Genomic DNA, 23,561 nt, shown 5'->3' with positions numbered 1-23,561 from the left:
AATTTACCAAATAACTAAGTAAGTATAAAAACTTGTTAACAAAACTCTAACTTTATCTAAACAGTAATCATAATAAAACTCCAACAAAATCTAAAGACAGTTAGAACGATGAAACGACCAAATAACTAAGTGTAAAACCTGTGTCATACCTGTGACCATACTCAAGAATGATTTCTGAATGAATGAGCGCTGAAACGTCCTGGCGCTGAAATATTTGGCGTTGAAATATTTGGCGCTGAAACGTCCTGGCGCTGAAATGGCGGCGCTGAAACGGCGGCGCTGAAACGGCGGCGCTGAACTGTCCCATTCCCGTACTGAGGGAATGCTGCACTGTCAGAGGGTCAGTACAGAGGGAGTGTCGTTTTGTCTGAGGGTCAGTACTGAGGGAGTGCAGCACTGTCAGAGGGTGAGTCCTGAGGGAGTGCTGCACTGTCAGAGGGTCAGTACTGAGTGAGTGCCACACTGTGAGAGGTATAGTATTGAAGGAGTGCTGCTCTGTCAGAGGGTCAGTACTGAGGGAGTGCTGCACTATCAGAGGGTCTGTACTAAGTGAGTGCCGCACTGTCAGAGGGTCAGTACTGAGGGAGTGCTGCACTATCAGAGGGTCAGTACGGAGGGACTGCTGTACTGTCAGAGGGTCACTACTCAGGCATTGCTGCACTGTCAGAGGTTCAGTACTGAGAGAGTATTGCACTGTCAGAGGGTCAGTACTGACGGAGTGCCGCACTGTCAGAAGGTTAGTACTGAGGGAGCGTGGCTCTGCCAGAGGGTTAGTACTGAGGCAGTGCTGCACGGTCAGACGTCAGTACTGAGGGAGTATTACACTGTCAAAGGATCAGTATTGAGGGAATGTTGCACTGTTTGACGGTCAGTTCTGAGGGAGTCCTGCCCTGTCAGGGAGTCAGCACTGAGCAAGTGCTGCATTGTCAGAGGGTCAGTACTGAGACAGTGCTGCATTGTCAGAGGGTCACTATTGAGGGAGTGCTGCACTGTCAGAAGGTCAGTACTGAGGGAGTGCTGTACTGTCAGAGGGTCAATACAAAGGGAGTGCTGCACTGTCAGAGGGTCAGGACTGATAGAGTGGTGCACGGTTAGATGGTCAGTACTGAGGGAATGCTCCACTGTCTGAGGGTCAGTACTGAGTGAGTGCTGCACGGTCAGAGGGTCAATACTGAGGGAGTGAAACACAGTCAGAGGGTCAGGACTGATGGAGTGGTGCACGGTTAGAAGGTCAGTACTGAGGGAGTACTGCACTGTCAGAGGGTCAGTATCGAGCGAGTGGTGCACTGTCAGAGTTGTGATCCTGACACTGACACTGCGGCACTCCCTCAGTACTGAGCCCCTGACAGTGCAGCACACACTCAGTACTAACCCTCTGACAGTGCAGCACTCCCTCAGTACTGACATTCTAACCGCGCACCACTCCATCAGTCCTGACCCTCTGACTGTGTCTCACTCCCTCAGTATTGACCCTCTGACCGTGCAGCACTCACTCAGTACTGACCCTCAGACAGTGGAGCATTCCCTCATTTCTGACACTCTGACAGTGCAGCACTCCCTTTGTATTGACCCTCTGACAGTGCTCCCTCAGTACTGTACTCACTTCCTGACAGTCCAGCACTCCCTCAATACTGACTCTCTGACAGTGTAGCAATCCATTATTACGCCCGCCTGTCAGTGCAGCACTCCTTCAATAGTGATCCTCTGACAATGCAGCACTGTCTCGGTACTGAACCTCTGACAATGCAGCACTTTCTCAGTCCTGACCCCCTGACAGGACGGCACTCCCTCAGAACTGATCCTCAAACAGTGCAGCACTCCCTCAATACTGATCCTTTGACAGTGCAATACTCCCACAGTACTGACGTCTGACCGTGCATCACTCCCTCAGTACTAACCCTCTGGCAGAGCCACGCTCCCTCAGTACTGACCCTCTGAAAGTGCAGCACTCCCTCAGTACTGATCCTGGGACAGTGCAGCACTCCTTCAATACTGATCCTTTGACAGTGCCATACTCCGTCAGTACTGATGCTCTGACAGTGCGGCACTCACTTAGTACTGACCCACTGACAGTGCAGCACTCCCTCAGTACTAAACCTCTGACAGTGCGGCACACACTCAGTACTGACCCCCCCTGGGAGAGCAGCACTGCCTCTGTACTGACCCTGTGACAGTGCAGCAGTCCCTCAGTACTGACCCTCTGTCAGAGCGGCGCTGCCTCATTACTGACCCTCTGACAGTGCAGCACTGCCTCAGTACTGACCCTCTGAGACTGCAGGACTCCCTCAGTGCTGCCCCTCTGACAGTGCTGCACTCCCTCAGTACTGACCCACTGACATTGCAGATGGTTATGTAGATAAGGGTGTGAATTGGGCAGGGAGTGGAAGAATAACTAATCTGGAACAATGAGGAATATTTGTGTCCGCTGCCCTGTTTTCCTTGGTGTATTCAGTTTGTGTGTATGTGTTTCTCTTGCTGCTTTAGGCTGACTTTCTCTCTCCTCTTGCTGCCTTCGGCCTCCTGCATCATCTCGTTGTGTGGGCTGCAAGGCCAGATCACGTCTCGCGATTACCCCCAGCGTTACCCCAATGATGTGCAGCAGAGCTGGGAGATCCAGGTTGCCACTGGCTACGGCATCAGACTGTCCTTCACCCACATCGACATTGAGCCAACCCCAGATTGTGCCTATGATCATGTGCAGGTAATCCTTTTCTGTGGCAAACAATGCTTCAGCCCTCGTGGATTGAATGATGAGCCTCTCCTCCAAACAGCAATGTCGCTTCCTGTGTGTCTTATTTTTCTCAGCTAGAATTCTTAAATCTTGCTAAATGTCAGTATATCCATTATACGTCCATTAATTTCAAACATCTCTCTCAGTATCTCTCTATCCATTTCTGTCTCTCGTCTACCTCACTCTGTTTATCCATCATCTGTCTCCTTTATCTGTCTGTCTAGTGGTCTGTCTCTCAGTCTCTCTCTATCTATCCAACTGACTCTCTATCATGGCTTTATATGTTTATCACCTGTCTCTGTTTATCTACTGATCTATTATAAGATGTAACGGCACCTGAGAGGTTGCACAAACTATTTGCGATGCTGATGGTCTATCTTCTCAGACAGAGGAAAACTAATGCTGAAGTGAGTCACAGTTAACATTTTGAAAGGTTTTGATCGAGTTGACACAGAGAGGGTGTTTCCCCTTTTAGGGAGGGTGAGGGGGAAGGGTGAAGGGGGAGGGGGGGAAGCAAAACAGGAGTCGAAGACAATAGCGAGGAATCCAATCAGGAGCTCAGAAGACAATTTGCTTATCTGGAGAGAGTGGTGAGGATGAGGAAGTCTTTGCCACAGGGAATATGTAAACAACCCTCACGGGACCCACGGGGATGACCCTATCAGCTGGGGTCCATGGAATCCACTCTTTAAAAATGGCCCACATTGTGACTGGCATGATCTGTAGTCCCGGTTGGGATCTGTTGGTGATAAGTAATTAAGGAGAGGCGGTGGTGTGGAGGTATTGTTGCTGGACTAGTAATCCAGAAACCCTGGATAATGCTCTGGGCACCTGGATTCGAATCCCACCACGGCAGGTGGTGGAATTCAAACTCACTAAAATATCCGGGATTTAAAATCTCACGATGACCATTGTCGATTGCTGTAAAAACCCGTCTGGTTCGCTAATGTCCTTTAGGGAAGGAAATCTGCCGTCTTCCCTGGTCTGGCCTACATGTGACTCCAGAATCACAGCAATGTGCTTGACTCTTAACTGCCCCCTCAAAGGCAATTAGAGATGGGCAATAAATGCTGGTACAGCCAGCGATGCTCACGTCCCATGAATGAATAAAATAAACCTCCATTTGAATCACCTTGTCGGATCTCCTGACCTTTCATTGAGTGCTGATGCATTTCAGGGGGAAACTGGATATGCACATGAAGGACGATGGGATAGAAAGATAATAATAGTACGAAGAGGGCCGAATGGCCTGTTTGTCTACTGCATATCCGTATGTCCCTCTGTGTCCGTCAGTCTGTCTCCCATAAAATTCCCTCCTTCCATCCCTGCTTCCCTCTATCCCTTTCTGTCTCTTTGAGGATCTCACATTCGAAGAGATGCTAATCATTTCCTGTTCTCATTTCCCAGGTTTTTAGTGAAGAAGCTCTTCATCCACAAATCTGTGGCAGCAAGGACAGAGTGGAGATGGAGTTCCAATTCCCCCTTGAGTACTACACCACTGGAAACTGGATGAAGGTGACGTTTGTATCCAATTTCTCCAACGAGGAACGCTACACTGGATTTGCGGCATATTACGCAGCAGTTGGTAAGAGTTACACAGAATGTGTATAGAGGGGAGGGAGAGGGGAGGGAGAGGGAGGGAAGGAGGGGGAGAGAAAGTGAGGAAGAGAGGGAGGGAGGGGGAGAAAGAGGAAAAGAGGGGGAGAGGGAAGGAATGTGGGGGAGAGGGAGGGAGGTGGTGAGAGAGGGAGGGAGGGTGCGGGTAAGAGAGGGAGGGAGGTGGCGAGAGAGGGAGGGAGAGAGGGGGAAGGAGACAAGGAGGGGGGAGAGGAAGAGAGGTGTTGAGGGAGAGGAGAGAGAGTGTGGGTGGGCGCAAGAGGCAGAAAGGGAGAGTGAGGGAAGGGGATATTGAGGGAGGTGGAGAGAGGAGGAAAGAGAAGGAGAGAGGGGGAAAGAGGAGAGAGGTGGAAAGAGAAGGAGGGAGGGGGAAAGAGAAGGAGGGAAGGGGGAGTGAGAGATGGAGAGAGAGGAAGGTGAGAAAAAAGCAGGGGAGGGAGGGTCAGAGAGGGAGGAATGGAGGGGGAGAGAAGAGGATAGAGAGATGGGAAGGAGGGGAGCAGGAGAGGGACGAAGGGGGAGAGAGCGGGGCAGGTGGGGGAGGGTGGGAAGGGAGGGTGGGGGAGAGAAGGGAGGGAGAGGGAGGGAGGGGGAGAGAAGGGAGGGAGGGGGAGAGAAGGGAGGGGGAGGGAGGGGGAGAGAAGGGAGGGAGGGAGGGGGAGAGAAGGGGGGAGAGAAGGGGGAGAGAAGGGAGGGAGGGAGGGGGAGAGAAGGGAGGGAGGGAGGGGGAGAGGAGGGAGGGAGGGGGAGAGGAGGGAGGGAGGGAGGGGGAGAGAAGGGAGGGAGGGGGAGAGAAGGGAGGGAGGGAGGGGGAGAGAAGGGAGGGAGGGGGAGAAAAGGGAGGGAGGGGAGAAAAGGGAGGGAGGGGGAGAAAAGGGAGGGAGGGAGGGGGAGGGAGGGAGGGGGAGAGAAGGGAGGGGGAGAGAAGGGAGGGAGGGAGGGGGAGAGAAGGGAGGGAGGGAGGGAGGGGGAGAGAAATGAGGGAGAGGAGAGAGGGAGAGGGAATGGGTGAGAGGCCAGGAGAGAAGGGAAGGCAGGGAAAGAAAGCATAGGACGAGGGGGAGGGAGGGAAGAATCTGAAGGGGAGGGAGGGAGAAAAAGAGAGTGAGACAGTGAGAGTGAGAGAGAATAGACGAAGGAGGTAGACAGAGACAAGAAGGGAAGGGTGAGCGAGAGTGTGTGCATGTGAATGTCTGAGTACATGTGAGTGTGCCTGTCTCTGTGCATGAGTGTGTGGGAGTGAGTGTGCAAGTCTGTGTGTGTGTGTCTGTGTGTTAGTTACTGTAAACGAGTTTGTGTGTGCGTGTGTGTCACCTTAAGCGTTTGTGTGGGGGCAGCACGGTAGCCTTGTGGATAGCACAATCGCTTCACAGCTCCAGGGTCCCAGGTTCGATTCCGGCTTGGGTCACTGTCTGTGCGGAGTCTGCACATCCTCCCCGTGTGTGCGTGGGTTTCCTCCGGGTGCTCCGGTTTCCTCCCACAGTCCAAAGATGTGCGGGTTAGGTGGATTGGCCATGATCAATTGCCCTTAGTATCCAAAATTGCCCTTAGTGTTGGGTGGGGTTACTGGGTAATGGGGATAGGGTGGAGGTGTTGACCTTGGATAGGGGGTAGGGTGCTCTTTCCAAGAGCCGGTGCAGACTCGATGGGCCTAATGGCCTCCTTCTGCACTGTAAATTCTATATGTAATCTATGTGTGTGTGAGAGTCTGTGTATGATTATGCTTTTGTGTGTGTTACTGTGTATGTCTTTGTGTGTGTGTGTCACTGTGTTTGAATTTCTGTGTATGCGAGAGTCAAGGGGCCTGATTCTCCGAGGCCGCGGGGGTTGGGAGAATCGCCAGCCGCACCAGTTTTTCACTCAACGCCGGTCCGACGCACTCCCGCGATTCTCCCAAAAGGCGAAATCAGTCCCGTTGAGTTCCGCGTGGCACAAGCTGGAGAATGCCCGAGACACCCTAAATGGCGATTCTCTGGTACCCCCGCTATTCTCCGGCCCGGATGGGCCGAAGTCCCGACCCCGTGAACTGGGGTCACGCCGTCACCGTTCACACCTGCATTTTTTAGTCATGAACCAGTGTCCTGGCTGACGCTGAGCGCTGAGGAGGTGAGCGGACAGCCCTGGAGTCTCCGCAGACTGGGTAAGGCATCCCCGAGAACACTGCGGCCAATGGGGGGAGGTGGTAGGGGGGCGAGGGAGGCAGTGGAGGTGGGAGGGGGGAGAGAGAGGGAGTGGAAGTGGGAGGAGGGAGGGAATGGAGGTGGGAGGGGGAGAGGGAGGGAATGGAGGTGGGAGGGGGAGAGGGAGGGACTGGAGGTGGGAAGACGGAGGGAGTGGAGGTGGGAGGGGGGATAGGGAGGGAGTGGAGGTGGGAGGGTGGAGAGGGAGGGAGTGGAGGTGGGAGGGGGAGAGGGAGAGAGTGGAGGTGGGACGGGGGAGGGAGGGAGTGGAGGGGGTCGTCCATCCACGGATGCCACATGTCAGCCGCCCTGCCATGGCAGAACGGTGATGAGAACTCGCCCGCAGGTTGTCGTGTGGCAGATGGGCAGAGCCCACTGACGCACCGGTGAGGAGGACGTTGTTCACTGACCGTTGGACGCAGATAGGTACCAGGGGTTAGGCTGGCCGCGTGTCAACAGCGCAACCAGGCCACCGGGGCACACCAGGTATCCCATAGCAGCCGGCTGCCGAGGTGTCGAACAACCTCTGTGTAACGTATCGTTTCTCAGCCTCCCACTACCCTTCTGTAGGTCACCATGTATGCCAACCAGACAGCGATGTTCAACACAGTGGTTGGAGCTGCTGCACTGAAGTTGTCCATCCAGCAGCGTCGGCTGCGACAGCCCACAGTGGATGCAGATGCAGGGGCTGCTGCTGCAGCAGAGTGGATAGTCGCAGAGTGGCCCGTCGTCGCCACGCAGGCCACAGGCGCTCATGGCCGGTATGTTCAGGGGGATGCCGAGGGGAACATTGACCCCCAAACACTGAGGAAGGCACAGGATGTGGGCACTGATGTTGAAGTGAATGGGGGGGAGGAGGAGGAGCCACAGATGGTGGAGCCAGGGCGCCACAGGTGGCCATCAAAGCCTCGGGTGTACCGACCGAATGTCGTTCAAGGCCCTACCGGACCTCACATGCAGGAGGAGACTATGGTTCAGCAGGGAGATGGTCGCACATATCTGCCATCACGTCGCGCACCTCACCACATGCGGAATGGGAGTAGGACATGCCATACCGTTGTCCGTCGAGGTGACGGTGGCCCTAAACGTCTATGCTACCGGTTCCCTCCAGGCTCCGAAGGGGGACCTATCTGGGATATCACAGGCATCGGTCCACAGGTGCATCTGGGACGTGACCGATGCCTTGTTTGCCATCGTGGACCATCACATTGCATTCCCCAAGGACCGAGCACATCAGGAAGCACGAGCCCGTGGACTCGCCAACGTGGCCGGGATACCGATGGTCCAGGGAGTGATCAATGGTGTTCACGTCCCCATGCACCCGCCTGCAGGCAACAGGGAAGTGTTCAGTAACAGGAAGGGCACATACTCCATGAACATCCAGGTGGTCTGCGACCCCCACATGAGGATCATGGACGTGTGCGCAAGGTTCCCCGGGAGTGTGCACGACGCCTACATTCTTGCACAGTCGTTCATCCCCGCAATGTTCGAGGGATGCCCCCCCCCAACCCCCCCCACCCCCCCCCACCCCACCCCCGGCTGAGGGGCTGGTTGCTGGGCGACAGGGGTTGTCCGTTGAGGTCATGGTTGATGACGCCGATACGGAGGCCTCAGACCAATGCGGAGACACTATCCATCGAGGCCCATGCAGGAACCAGGTGGAGAGATGCTTCGGCCTGCTGAAGATGAGATTCAGATGCCTGGACCACTCTGGAGGGGCCCTGCAGTACCGGCCCGACAGGATCGGTCACATAGTTGTGGTCTGCTGTGCGCTGCACAACATTGCTATGCAGAGGGGGGAATGCCCTGGTGGAGGAAATCGGAGGGAGAAGCCAATGGCAGCAGTGCTAACGCTAACGAAGAGGAGGAGGATGAGGAGGAGGATGAGGAGGAGGATGAGGAGGAGGAGGATGAGGAGGAGGATGAGGAGGAGGATGAGGAGGAGGATGAGGAGGAGGATGAGGAGGAGGATGAGGAGGAGGATGAGGAGGAGGATGAGGTGGAGGAGGATGGCATGCAGCAGGGTGCGGCGTGGGGCACAGGGCACAGACACGACCCGGGTGTTGATTATGTCCAGGAGGCTGCACGGCGGCACCATCGAGGACAGCGGGCATGCGACACGTTAGTGTCAGCAAGGTTCACGCATTGTGTGGGAGGGTATCGCTGAACAGTACCACTTGCATCGTCAGCCGTGCACACGGACAGCACACAACACCCACCACCCCCTCCCCTGCACCCCCGCTCCGCGTTCACTGCTCCAATTCGACATCACCTTACCACTGCGGCACTATGGTACAGCACTACATTGATGATTGTGTAAGCGGGTGTGATCATTGCCATGATGAATGATGACAGCCCGATCTGCGATGAGCTGTGAGCTCAGAATCGTTAAAACAAAGTCGGACACATGGCAATAGCTCAACCATCCCTCTCGGTGGTCGGTGTGTCTGTCAGGGACACTCCATCACGTGCCCATGAGTGAAAGCTGGCGTCGGAGTGCCGAGGACTACGGTGTCCGACTGTGGGGGTGGGGGGGGGGGGGTGGGTGGAAAAGGGACTGCACACCCGGCACCGAAGTTTAACCGCTCGTCAACCCCAGCGACAGTCGGTCACCATCAGGAGCTCCGTGGCACTGGAGATAGCAGAGACTTCCAAGTTAGGTGCAACAGTGAGTTTAACAGTGAAGGTTATATACAGATGCCCTAGCCCCTACAACTAAACTGTGCCCTGCACCCGTGGCAACTTACTATGTGTCCAACCTCCTTGCCTTACTACTTACTTACTACCAATGCGGCGAGGTCAATCCCCAGATGGTACAGCGGGAGTGGAGGCGGACTGCTGAGAATCACGCCCCGCGACGTGGCTCCCCGTCGGCACGCCTGGGGCGACCCGGCCTTGATGGGCCAGGCTGTTCCGCGGGCGTTTCGGATGATGTTGTGCCACCCTGCTATGCCCACTGCCCACCAGATGCGCCAGGGACGGGAAGGAGGGAGGCCCGTGATGGGGTTAATGGGACGGGCCCCAAAACCACCTCCTCCCTCGGGGAGCCTGGTGGACCCCAGGCCTCACTGTAGGACGGAGGTGTGATCGGAGACGTGCCCCGTCGACCCACTGACACCTGGCGCTGCCGGTCCTGGAGGCCTGCAATAGTAACAACCAGGGTCCAAATGTTCGCTGAGACAGAGTCCAGGGAGTGAGACACTCCCGCCAGGGACTGTGTGACCTCGACCTGTGAGTGCACGATGCCATCCAGCACATGCGTCAGGCAGTCGATGCTCTCCACGACTGACTGCTGGTACTGTGCCAGGGCCTGCTGGGACTGGGCCATGACCCGATGAGACTCGACCAGGGCCGGAGCTCGCCAGCAATGACGTTTTGGCTCTGGCACATTGCTGCCTGTGAGAGGGCAGCCCTCTCCTGGGCCATGGATGATGCGTGCACATGAAGCCAAACGCCTACAGAACCTGACCCATGGTCCAAACCGTTTCACCCATTGCCTCGACCGCGGACGCCACCCGTGCGGTGTCGGCCTGGGTGGCTGCGATGAGCAACACCACTCCCTGCTCCTGGACGTGGATGGACTCCTCCAACTGCGTCTGCATCTGCTGGAAGATGGCCCTCATTCCATCATTGTGTCCCCGGGTTTCCAAATGCATCGGGTGTCCGGGTGGGTCGAGTAAATCCAGGAACCCGGGAACCGCATGGGCGGCAGCTGGATGCTGGACCTGGGCTGCCTCCGACCGTCCAGCCCCTAGGCTGCTCCGAACTGCACCTGCTGTACCGGCTCGGCTGTGTGGTGCACATCAGACAGTGACCCAGGAGCCTCATTACTTATTTGCCCAACCGAGTTGAGTGTCTCTGGGATCATAGAATAGTGGGATGGTGGATGGAGTGGGAGACAGCAGTGCCACAAGCTCTAGATCCTCGTCTGTCAGTACATCCGTTGTGTCCTTAGACCTGCTCGGCCGGGTGTACGGTGGTCCAGTGGGCAGAGTGTGATGGGAGAGAGGTGGGGTGGTCCAGTGGGCAGAGTGGGCAGAGTGTGAGGGGAGAGAGGATGGGTGGTGCAGTGGGCAGAGTGTGAGGGGAGAGAGGATGGACTGGGGGGGGGGGGCATGCAGGGCTGTCGAACTTGCTTCTGCACCTCCAACCTCGCATTGGGCGACATCCCATGTGGCGGATCCTCCAGCAAGGTCCAGGGCCCTCTGCTCAAAGACTGTTAGGGGGTGCAGCACAGACGAACCCCCTCTGGTTCTATTACGCTCTCGGTTGTTGTGAACAGTCTTGTCCTGTTTGGGGGGGGGGGGGTGGTGGGGGGCATGGATAGAGCATCACAATTAGGCGGGTATCATCAGGGCGTTCAGATATAGGCTACATTACTGCTGGGTGGGGGGAAAGTTGGAGCCACACATGGCATCTCTCCAGGGGGTCACAGCGATCATGTGGGTCTGTTACAACGTTGTAACCCCCCCTCCACTCTCTCTCGCCCCCCCCCCTCCACCTCGTGCCCGGGGGGGGGGGGGTTGATGAGGGACATGGGGGGGGGGGTATTTGTAACCCGGGGGTACCCTCGTGGCACTTGCCCTGGCAGCCCTGGTGAGGTCGTGGAGCTTCTTTCGACACTGCTCCCCTGACCGAGGAGTCTGCCCCACAGCACTCACTGCGGTGCCCACCTCATGCCAGGCCCGTCGCACTGTGCTAGATGGGTGGCAATGCCCTTGTCTTGGGCAGAAGATGCTCCTGCGCTGCTCCACCTCCTCGAGGAGGGTCTCCAGGTCCGTATTCGGAACCTCGGGGTGGCCCTCCGTGGCTCAGTCACCTTCTTCCCTCTTCTGCTCCGGGTCCTTCCGTGAGCGGATCGCGCCTTTTAAGATGCGGTGCGGTATCATTCGGGCGTCGCACGCTGATGAGGTACATTTCACACCACGCCCCCTGTGTTCCACACGGCACCGATGCTAGCCGGGGTGAGAATCAGTCGCAATAGGGGCCGTTCCACGCCGTTGTGAAACTCAGTGGAGTTCACGACAGCGAGGTCGCTCCGGTGCGGCATCAGAGAATCGCGCCTATGGTGTATGTGTTTGTGTGTCACTGTGTATGAGTTTCTGTGTGAGTCTCTGTGTATGGGTTTGTGTGTATGTTTGATTGTCTGTGTGTGTGTGTGAACCATTGAGTTTTTGTGTATTTGTCAGTGTGAATGAGTTTGTGTGCATGTGTGTCACTATATGAGTTTGTGTGTGAGAGTCTGTGTGTGAGTATGCTTGTATGTGCGTCACTGTGTATGTGTTTGTGTGTGTCACACTGTATGAGTTTATGTGCGTGAGTCACTGTGTTTGTGAGAGTCTCTGTGTCTGAGTTTATGTGTGTGAGATTCACTGTGTATGAGTTTGTGTGCGTGTGAGTTACTGTGTATAAGTTTGCTTCTGTGTGCAAGTTACTGTGTATGAGTTTCTGTGTGCATAAGTTACTGGGTATGAATTTGTCTGTGTGTGAGTTACTGTGTATGAGTTTGCGTGTGTGAGATTCTGTGTATGAGTTTGTGTGTGGGTTTCCGTGTCTGTGTGTGAGTGTGAGTAACTGTGTATGAGTTTGTGTGTGATGTGTGTGTGTAAATTACTGTGTATGAGTTTGTGTGTGTGTGTGAGAGAGTTACTGTGTATGCGTTTGTGTTTCTGTGTAAGTTACTGTGCACGGGTTCGTGTGCGTGAGATACTGTGTATAAGTTTGCGTGTGTGCAAATATTACTGTGTATGAGTTTGTATGTGTGAGATTCACTGTGGATGTGTTTCTGTTTCTGTCAGAGTCACTGTGTATGCGTTTGTGTGTGCGAGCGTCACACTGTATGAGTTTATGTGCGTGAGTCACTGTGTTTGTGAGAGTCTCTGTGTCTGAGTTTATGTGTGTGAGATTCACTGTGTATGAGTTTGTGTGCGTGTGAGTTACTGTGTATAAGTTTGCTTCTGTGTGTAAGTTACTGTGTATGAGTTTCTGTGTGCATAAGTTACTGGGTATGAATTTGTCTGTGTGTGAGTTACTGTGTATGAGTTTGCGTGTGTGAGATTCTGTGTATGAGTTTGTGTGTGGGTTTCCGTGTCTGTGTGTGAGTGTGAGTAACTGTGTATGAGTTTGTGTGTGATGTGTGTGTGTGAATTACTGTGTATGAGTTTGTGTGTGTGTGTGAGAGAGTTACTGTGTATGCGTTTGTGTTTCTGTGTAAGTTACTGTGCACGGGTTCGTGTGCGTGAGATACTGTGTATAAGTTTGCGTGTGTGCAAATATTACTGTGTATGAGTTTGTATGTGTGAGATTCACTGTGGATGTGTTTCTGTTTCTGTCAGAGTCACTGTGTATGCGTTTGTGTGTGCGAGCGTCACCGTGTATGAGTTTGTGTGTGAACGTTACTGTGTATGAGTTTGTGTGTGTGGGATACTATGCATAATCTTTTCTGTATGTGTGAGAGTCACCGTGTGCTGGTTTCTGTGTGTGTGTGTATGTGTTTGTCACTGTGTATGAGTTTGTGCGTGAGTAACTGTGTACGAGTTTGTGTGTGTCTGTGTGTGTGAATTACTGTGTAAGTTTGTGTGTGCGGGTGCCAATGTTTATGAGTTTGTGTGTGTGAGTCACTGTGTATGAGTTAGTGCATGTGAGACTCACTGTGTATGAGTTTGTGTGACTGTGTGAGAGTCACTGTATGGGTTTGTGTGTGTCACGGTATATGAGTTTGTGTTTCTGTGTGAGTCACTGTGTATGAGTTTGTATGTGTGAGATACTATGCATAATTTATTGTGTATTTGTGAGATTCACTCTTTTTGAGTTTTTGTGTGTGGGAGTCACTGTGTCCAGTTTTCTGTGTGTGTGCGTGAAAGTCACTGTGTGTGGGTTTGTGTTTGTGTGTGAGTCACTGTGTATGAGTTTGTGTGTGAGAGTCAGGTGTATGAGTTGTGTGTGTGAGTCACTATGTATGCGTTTGTGTTTGTGTGTGTGAAAATCAATGTGTATGAGTTTGTGCTTGTGTGTGTGAAAGACACTGGATAGGAGTTTGTGTTTCTGTGTGAGTTACTGTGTATGTGTTTGTGTGTGTGAGATTCTATGTATGAGTTTGACTGTGACTTACTGTGTATATATTTGAGCATGTGTGAGTTACTGTGTATGGGTTTGTGTGTGCGCGCGAGAGTCACTGTGTATGAGTGTGTGTGTGTGAGAGTCACTGTGTATGAGTTTGTGTGTGTGTGAAAGTCATTGTGTATGCGTTTGTGCGTGTGAAAGTCACTGCGTTTGGGTTTCTGTGTGTGTGAAAGTCACCGTGTATGAGTTTGTGTGTGGAAGTCACCGTATATGAGTTTGTGTGTGTATGTGAAAGACACTGTGTATGAGTTTGTGTTTCTGTGTGAGTTACTGTGTATGTGTTTCTGTGTGTGAGATACACTGCATGAGTTTGACTCTGAGTTAGTGTGTATATATTTGAGCATGTGTGAGTTACTGTGTATAGGTTTGTGTGTGCGGGGCTCACTGTGTATGTGTTTGTGTGTGTTTGAGAGTCACTGTGTAGGAGTGTGTGTGTGTGAGAGAAAGTCACTGTGACTGTGTTTGTGTGTGTGAAAGTCACTGTGTAAGAGTTTGTGTTTCTTTGTGAGTCACTGTGTTAGAGTTTGTCTGACAGATACTGTGTATGAGTTTGTATGTGTTTGTGTGAGTCGCTGTGTATGGGTTTGTGTGCGTGAATCACTGTGTCTGAGTTTGTGTGTGCATGTGAGAGTCACTGTGTATCAGTTTGCGAGTGTGAGTCACTATATGAGTTTGTGTTTGTGTGTGTATGTGTGTGAGTCACTGTGTATGAGTTTCTGCGGGTGTGTGTGAGTCTCTGTGTATACGTTTGTGTGTGTGTGAGTCACTGCGTATGAGTTTGCATGTGTGTGCGTGTGAGTCACTGTGTATGAGTTAGTGCGTGTGAGACTCACTGTGTATGAGTTAGTGTGACTGTGTGAGAGTCACTGTATGGGTTTGTGTGTGTCACTGTATATGAGTTTGTGTCTCTGTGTGAGTCACTGTGTATGAGTTTGTATGTGTGAGATACTATGCATAATTTATTGTGTACGTGTGAGATTCACTCTTTTGAGTTTTTGTGTGTGTGAGTCACTGTGGCCAGGTTTCTGTGTGTGCGTGAAATTCACTGTGTGCGGGTTTGTGTTTGTGTGTGAGTCACTGTGTATGAGTTTGTGTGTGTGAGTCAGGTGTATGAGTTGTGTGTGTGAGTCACTATGTATGTGTTTGTGTGTGTGTGTGTGAAAGTCATTGTGTATGAGTTTGTGCTTGTGTGTGTGAAAGACACTGTATAGGAGTTTGAGTTTCTGTGTGAGTTACTGTGTATGGGTTTGTGTGTGTGTGCGAGAGTCACTGTGTATGAGTGTGTGTGTGAGAGAGTCACTGCGTATCAGTTTGTGTGTGTGTGAAAGTCACTGTGTATGAGTTTGTGTGTGAAAGTCACCGTATATGAGTTTGTGTGTGTGTGAAAGACACTGTATGAGTTTGTGTTTCTGTGTGAGTTACTGAGTATGTGTTTGTGTGTGTGAGGTACTAGGTATGAGTTTGACTGTGACTTACTTTGTATATATTTGAGCATGTGTGAGTTACTGTGTATGGGTTTGTGTGTGTGCGCGAGAGTCACTGTGTATGAGTGTGTGTGAGAGAGTCACTGTGTCTGAGTTTGTTTGTGTGGGACAGTCATTGTGTATGCGTTTGTGTGTGTGAAAGTCACTGCGTTTGGGTTTCTGTGTGTGTAAAAGTCACTGTGTATGCGTTTGTGTGTGAAAGTCACCGTATATGAGTTTGGGTGTGTGTGTGTGTGTGTGTGAAAGACACTGTGTATGAGTTTGTGTTTCTGTGTGAATTACTGTGTATGTGTGTGTGTGTGTGAGATACTGTGTATGAGATTGACTCTGTGAATTACAGTGTATATATTTGAGCATGTGTGAGTTACTGTGTATGGGTTTGTGTGTGTGTGTGAGAGTCACTGTGTATGAGTTTGTGGGTGTGTGAAAGTCATTGTGTATGCGTTTGTGTGTGTGAAAGTCACTGCGTTTGGGGTTCTGTGTGTGTGAAAGTCACTGTGAATGGGTTAGTGCCTGTGAGTCTCACTGTGTATGAGTTTGTGTGACTGTGTGAGAGTCACTGTATGGGCTTGTGTGTGTCACTGTATATGAGTTTGTGTTTCTGTGTGAGTCACTGTGTATGAGTTTGTATGTGTGAGATACTATGCATAATTTATTGTGTACGTGTGAGATTCACTCTTTTGAGATTTTGTGTGTGTGAGTCACTGTGGCCAGGTTTCTGTGTGTGCGTGAAAGTCACTGTGTGCGGGTTTGTGTTTGTGTGTGAGTCACTGTGTATGAGTTTGTGTGTGTGAGTCAGGTGTATGAGTTGTGTGTGTGAGTCACTATGTATGTGTTTGTGTGTGTGTGTGAAAGTCACTGTGTATGAGTTTGTGCTTGTGTGTGTGAAAGACACTGTATAGGAGTTTGAGTTTCTGTGTGAGTCACTGTGTATGAGTGTGTGTGTGAGAGAGTCACTGTGTATCAGTTTGTGTGTGTGTGAAAGTCACTGTGTATGGGTTTGTGTGTGACAGTCACCATATATGAGTTTGTGTGTGTGTGAAAGACACTGTATGAGTATGTGTTTCTGTGTGAGTTACTGAGTATGTGTTTGTGTGTGTGAGGTACTAGGTATGAGTTTGACTGTGACTTACTGTGTATATATTTGAGCATGTGTGAGTTACTGTGTATGGGTTTGTGTGTGCGCGCGAGAGTCACTGTGTATGAGTGTGTGTGTGAGAGTGTCACTGTTTTTGAGTTTGTGTGTGTGGGAAAGTCATTGTTTATGCGTTTGTGTGTGTGAAAGTCACTGCGTTTGAGTTTCTGTGTGTGTGAAAGTCACTGTGTATGAGTTTGTGTGTGAAAGTCACCGTATATGAGTTTGTGTGTGTGTGTGTGTGTGAAAGACACTGTGTATGAGTTTGTGTTTCTGTGTGAATTACTGTGTATGTGTTTGTGTGTGTGTGAGATACTATGTATGAGATTGACACTGTGAATTACAGTGTATATATTTGAGCATGTGTGAGTTACTGTGTATGGGTTTGTGTGTGTGTGCGCGAGAGTCACTGTGTATGAGAATGTGTGTGTGAGAGTCACTGTGTATGAGTTTGTGCTTGTGTGTGTGAAAGACACTGTATAGGAGTTTGTGTTTCTGTGTGAGTTACTGTGTATGGGTTTGTGTGTGTGTGTGTGTGCGTGCGAGAGTCACTGTGTATGAGTGTGTGTGTGAGTCACTATGTATGTGTTTGTGTGTGTGTGTGTGAGAAAGTCACTGTGTATGAGTTTGTGCTTGTGTGTGTGAAAGACACTATAGGAGTTTGTGTTTCTGTATGAGTTACTGTGTATGGGTTTGTGTGTGTGTGTGTGCGTGCGAGAGTCACTGTGTATGAGTGTGTGTGTGAGAGAGTCACCGTGTATGCGTTTGTGTGTGTGTGAAAGTCATTGTGTATGCGTTTGTGTGTGTGAAAGTCACTGTGTTTGGGTTTCTGTGTGTGTGTGAAAGTCACTGTGTATGAGGTTGTGTGTGAAAGTCACCGTATATGAGTTTGTGTGTGTGTGTGTGTGTGTGTGTGAAAGACACTATGAGTTTGTGTTTCTGTGTGAGTTACTGTGTATGTGTTTGTGTGTGTGAGATACACTGAATGAGTTTGACTCTGAATTGCTGTGTATATATTTGAGCATGTGTGAGTTACTGTGTATAGGTTTGTGTGTGTGTGCGGGGCTCACTGTGTATTTGTTTGTATGTGTGAGATTCACTGTGTAGGAGTTTGTTTGTGTGTGTGAAAGCCACTGTGACTGTGTTTGTGTGCGTGAAAGTCGCTGTGTATGAGTTTGTGTTTCTTTGTGAGTTACTGTGTATGAGTTTGTGTGTGAGATACTGTGTATGAGTTTGTATGTGTTTGTGTGAGTCGCTGTGTATGAGTTTGTGTGCGTGAATCACTGTGTATGTGTTTGTGTGTGCGTGTGAGAGTCACTGTGTATCAGTTTGCGTGTGTGTGTGAATCACTGTATATGAGTTTGTGTGTGTATGTGTGTGAGTCACTGTGTATCAGTTTGCGTGTGTGTGTGATTCACTGTATATGAGTTTGTGTGTGTATGTGTGTGAGTCACTGTGTATGAGTTTTCATGTGTGTGTGTGTGAGTCACTGTGTATGAGGTTGTGTGCGTTTGATTCGCTGTGTTTGAGTTTGTGTGTGTGGGGGAGTTACTGTGTATGAGTTTAGGTGTGTGTGAGTCACTGTGCATGATTGTGTGGGTGTGAGTTACTGTGTATTAGTTTGTGTGTGTGAGACACTGTGAAGGGTGGTGCGGTGGTGTAGTGGTTCGCACTGCTGCCTATGGTGGCGAGAACCCGGGTTCGATCCAGGCCCCGGGCACTGTTGGTGTGGAGTTTGTACATCCTCCTCCTGTCTGTGTACGTCTCACCCCCACAACCGAAAGATGTTCAGGGTAGGTGGATTGCCCCTTAATTGGAAAAAAAATCTAATTGGGTACTCTAAATTTCAAAAAAATTGAGTTTTTGTTTATTCGCTTGTGTGTGCCTGATTTACTGTGTACGAGTTTGCATGTGTCACTGTGTACGGGTTTCTGTGTTTGTGAGTTAGTGTATGAGTTTGTGTGTGCATATGAGTCACTGTGTGTGAGCTTTCGTGTATGTGTCTGTGTGTCACTCTGTATTAGTTTGTGTGTATGTGACTGTCTCTGTGTATGAGTTTTTGTGTGTGAGTTACTGTGTATTAGTTTGCATTTGTGTGAGAGTCACTGTGTATGAGTTTGTGTGTGTGAGTTATTATGTATGAATTTGTGTGTGTTACTGTGTATTAGTTTGTGTTTGTGTGAGAGTTACTGTGTATGAGTTTGTGTGTGTGAGTAACTGTGTGTGAATTTGTGCGTGCGTTACTGTATGTTAGTTTGTTTTGTGTGAATTATTCTGTGTTAATTTGTGTTTGTGTGTGAGTTACTGTGGATGAGTTTGTCTGTGTCAGTTACTGTGTATCAGATTGTGTTTATGTGAGCTACTGTGTATTAGTTTGTGTTTGTGTGTGAGTTACTGTGTATGAGTTTGTGTGTGCTATTGTGTATACGTTTTTGTGTGTGAGACACTGTGAATGGCGGCAAGGTGGCACAGTAGTTAGCACTGCTGCCAATGGCGCCTCAGGACCGGGTTTCTATCCAGGCCCGAGGTCAGTTTCAGTATGATACACAGTAACTTACACAGTTACTCTCCATATCTGCTTGGGATTCACCCCACAACCCAAAGATGTTTAGGAAAGGTCCATTGCCCCTTAAGTGGAAAAAAAATAAGTGGGTACCCTAAATAACACAAAATGCGAGTCACTGTTTATGAGTTTGCGTGTGCGTAGTTACTGTGTATGGGTTTGTGTGTGTAACTGTGTATGGGTTTGTGTGTGTGTGAGTCAGTGTGTGAGTTTGTGCATGTGTGAGTCACGGTGTATGAGTTTGTGTGTTTGTGTCTGTGTATGTGTTTGTGTGTATGTCTGTGGGTCAATGTGTATGCATTAGTGTGTATGTGTGTGTGGGTTTAGGTGTATGTGTGTGAGTCACTGTGTACGGGTTTCTGTGAATATGTGAGAATCCCTGAGTTTCTGTGTGTGTTTGAATTTCTTTGTGTGTTGTGTGAATCACTGAGTTTGTGTGTGTGTCAGTGTGTATGAGTTTGCGTGCGTGTGTGTCACTATGAGTTTTTGTCTGTGTGAGAGTCTGTGTTTGATTACGCTTGTGTGTGTGTCACTGTGCAAGTGTTTGTGTGTGTGTCACTGTGTTTGAGTTTGTGTGTGAGTCTCTGTGCATGAGTTTGTGTGTATGTCTGAATGTCTGTGTGTGTGAGAATCAATATGAGTTTGTGTGTATGTGTGTGAGTCACTGTGTTTGTGAATCAGTGTATGAGTTTTTGTGTGTGTGAATCAGTGTATTACATAGATTACATAGAATTTACAGTGCAGAAGGAGGCCATTCGGCCCATCGAGCCAGCACCGGCTCTTGAAAAGAGCACCCTACCCAAGGTCAACACCTCCACCTATCCCCATAACTCAGTAACCCTACCAAACACTAAGGGCAATTTATCATGGCCAATCCACCTAACCTGCACATCTTTGGACTGTGGGAGGAAACCGGAGCACCCGGAGGAAACCCACGCACACACGGGGAGGATGTGCAGACTCAGCACAGACAGTGACCCAAGCCGGAATCAAACCTGAGATCCTGGAGCTGTGAAGCGATTGTGCTATCCACAATGCTACCGTGCTGCCCCAAAGTATGAGTTTGTGTGTGTGAGTCACTGTGTGTGTGTGTGTGTGAGTTACTGTGAGTGTGTTTGTCTGTGTGAGTCACTGTGTGTGTGTATGTGTTTGTGTGAGTCACTGTGTGTGTGTTTGCCTGTGTGAGTCACTGCATGTGTGTATGTGAGTCACTGTGTGCGTGTATGTGTGTGAGTCACTGTGTGTGTCTATGTGTGTGTGAGACACTGTGTGTGTATGTGTGTGTGAGTCACTGTGTGTGTGTATATGTGTGAGTCACTGTGTCTATGTGTGTGTGAGACACTGTGTGTGTGTATGTGTGTGTGAGTCACTGTGTGTGTCTATGTGTGTGAGACACTGTGTGTGTGTATGTGTGTGTGAGTTACTGTGTGTGTATATATGTGTGTGAGATACTTTGTATGACGCCTGTGCCCTTTAACTTTGATACCCATGAATGCCTGAACTGGCTGCAGTGGTGAAGTGATTCTCCTGCAGCAGTGCAGCACTAATCTGCTGGATCACATTCTCCACAGCATCTGTCAACCTGCCGGTATTCACCTTGGTGCGTTGGCTTGCCTATCATATCACTCAGACTGAATGCGAACGGACATCTCGATCGTGCGTAGCAATCTGAAGAGTGCATCCCTTTGTGATAGTCCCAGACTTGTCATTACAGTTCCAGCAACTGATCCCGGTCCAAATCTAGAGGGTCGTCATTGGACCCTGACTCAGCAGATTCCTCCTCTAGGTATCCTCTGAGTACTGGTGGTCTCGGATGTCCCTGTGTCTGATTGCTGTGGAGCAAATGGTGTGCCATGCTCACCATATTGTGATCCTGAGGCTCTTCTAGAACAGGGCGCTGCTGAGGTCTGTGTGCGTGTCTCTGCTGGTGGATGGTGCAGGTGGGCGCTCTAACCCCTCTTCAGCTGTGCTGTACTCAGGGCTGGCATTGAGGGTTACACTCGAGCGGACTTACTGAGGTCCTGACAATGAGTGTCTACTCACCCCTGAGAAACTGCTAGCAACACCAATGAGGTTTGCATGACCTGTCCACCTCACCCCCTCCCCCCCCCTCCCCCTGGGTGGCAAGACCCTAGCCCGTTTCTGGGTTGAGACCAGTGGCAATGGAATTCAAGGTCGTTCCACAGATCATCCAGCCCTTGACTTCATCAGTGGTGTCCCCGCCCCTCCAAGCCCGCCATGGGGAGGACAATATATTCTGACCTCTGTGTGTGTAGAACATAGAACATAGAACATTACAGCGCAGGACGGGCCCTTCGGCCCTCGATGTTGCGCTGACCCGTGAAACCATCTAAAGCCTATCTGACCTACACTATTCCATTTTCATCCATATGTCTATCCAGTGATCACTTAAATGCCCTTATATTTGGCGAGTCTACTACTGTTGCAGGCAGGGCGTTCCACACCCCTACTACTCTCTGAGTAAAGAAATTCCCTCTGACATCTGTCCTATATCTACCACCCCTCAATTTAAAGCTATGTCCCCTCGTGTTGGTCATCACCATCCGAGGAAAAAGACTCTCACTGTCCACCCTATCTAACCCTCTGACTATCTTGTATGTCTCTATTAAGTCACCTCTCAGCCTTCTCCTCTCTAACGAAAACAACCTGAAGTCCTGAGCCTTTCCTCGTAAGACCTTCCCTCCATACCAGGCAACATCCTAGTAAATCTCCTCTGAACCCTTTCCAAAGCTTCCACATCCTTCCTATAATGTGGTGACCAGAACTGCACGCAGTACTCCAGGTGCGGCCTCACCAGAGTTTTGTACAGCTGCAGCATGACCTCGTGGCTCCGAAACTCAATCCCCCTACTGATAAAGGCTAGCACACCATATGCCTATTAACCTGGGTGGCAACTTTCAGGGATTTATGTACCTGGATGCCGAGATCTCACTGTTCATCTACCCTACCAAGAATCTTGCCATTAGCCCAGTACTCTACATTCCTGTTACTCCTTCCAAAGTAAACCACCTCACACTTTTCCGCATTAAACTCCATCTGCCACCTCTCAGCCCAGTTCTGCAGCTTATCTATGTCCCTCTGTAACCTATAACATCCTTCAGCACTATCCACAACTCCACGGACCTTCGTGTCATCTGCAACTTTACTAACCCATCCTTCTACACCCTCTTCCAGGTCATTTATAAAAATGACAAACAGCAGTGGCCCCAAAACAGATCCTTGCAGTACTCCACTAGTAACTGAACTCCAGGATGAACATTTGCCATCAACCACCACCCTCTGTCTTCTTTCAGCTATCCAGTTACTGATCCAAACCGCTATTCCATAAAATACGGAAGTACGGGAACCTTACCAAATGCCTTACTGAAATCCATATACACCACATCAACCGCCTTACCCTCATCCACCTGTTTGGTCACCTTCTCAAAAACCTCAATAAGGTTTGTGAGGCATGACCTACCCTTCACAAAACCGTGTTGAGTATCGCTAATCAACTTGTTCTTTTCAAGATGACTATAAACCCTATCTCTTATAACCTTTTCCAACATTTTACCCACAACCGAAGTAAGGCTCACAGGTCTATAATTACCAGGGTTGTCTCTACTCCCCTTCTTGAACAAGGGGACAACATTTGCTATCCTCCTGTCTTCCGGCACTATTCCTGTCGACAAAGACGGCATAAAGTTCAAGGACAAAGGCTCTGCAATCTCCTCCCTGGCTTCCCAGAGAATCCTAGGATAAATCCCATCTGGCCCAGGGGACTTATCTATTTTTACACTTTCCAAAATTGCTAACACCTCCTCCTTGTGAACCTCAATCCTATCTAGGCTGGTCGGCTGTACCTGAGTATTCTCCTCGACAACATTGTCTTTCTCCAGTATAAACACTGACGAAAAATATCCATTTAACGCTTCCCCTATCTCCTCTGATTCCACACACAACTTTCCACTACTATCCTTGATTGGCCCTAATCTTACTCGAGTCATTCTTTTGTTCCTGATATACCTATAGAAAGCCTTAGGGTTTTCCTTGATCCTATCCGCCAACGACTTTTCGTGTCCTCTCCTCGCTCTTCTTAACTCTCCCTTTAGGTCCTCCCTGGCTAACTTGTAACTCTCAAGTGCCCTAACTGAGCCTTCGTGTCTCATCCTAACATAAGCCATCTTCTTCCCCTTGAGAAGTGCTTCAAATTCCTTAGTAAACCACGGTTCCCTTGCTCGACAACTTCCTCCCTGCCTGACAGTGTTTGTGTTTCAGTGTGTATATTTACATGTATGTACACATATATGTGTGTGTATTGCCAGGGCATCTGTCTGACTTTCATATGGGCCAGTGGTGTTCTCAGCAGCAACACCCGCCACATCTCACACATCCACACCCCTCTCTCGTGCTCAGAGAGTGGACAGCACCTCAAGTCTGGGAGTTCGGCCCAGTGCCAGCCTCCACCAGCAGGGTGCGCAGGTGAGTCATAGTATGAATGGAACTCAGAACCTCAACATCTCCATTTGATTCCAGATATCAATGAATGTGAAGAGGAGGATAGATGTAGTCACTACTGCAACAACTATATTGGAGGATACCTTTGCTCCTGTAAACCAGGCTACTTCCTGCAAGAAAACAAAAGAATTTGTGGAGGTAAATATCATCCTCTTCATTTATTCTATGGTAGAATCATATGATCATAGAATGGGGGTTAGAAGACTGGAAG

General features: G+C 50.1%; 1 protein-coding gene across 1 annotated transcript in view; it reads left to right on the top strand.

Moving 5' to 3' along the window:
• LOC119957847 (complement C1s subcomponent-like) overlaps positions 1-23,561 on the top strand; it is a 70,736-nt gene that overhangs the window by 9,871 nt on the left and 37,304 nt on the right. The window contains exons 2-4 of the mRNA XM_038785998.1: positions 2,485-2,701; positions 4,139-4,316; positions 23,369-23,488. Of these exons, the coding sequence (XP_038641926.1) occupies positions 2,485-2,701; positions 4,139-4,316; positions 23,369-23,488 (515 nt within the window). The remainder of the gene's footprint in view (positions 1-2,484; positions 2,702-4,138; positions 4,317-23,368; positions 23,489-23,561) is intronic.

This window comes from Scyliorhinus canicula, chromosome 27, assembly GCF_902713615.1.
Source record: "Scyliorhinus canicula chromosome 27, sScyCan1.1, whole genome shotgun sequence".
NCBI lineage: Eukaryota > Metazoa > Chordata > Chondrichthyes > Carcharhiniformes > Scyliorhinidae > Scyliorhinus > Scyliorhinus canicula.
The sequence above is the reverse complement of the archived record's forward strand: the minus strand, read 5'-3'. Positions and strand labels throughout refer to the sequence as shown.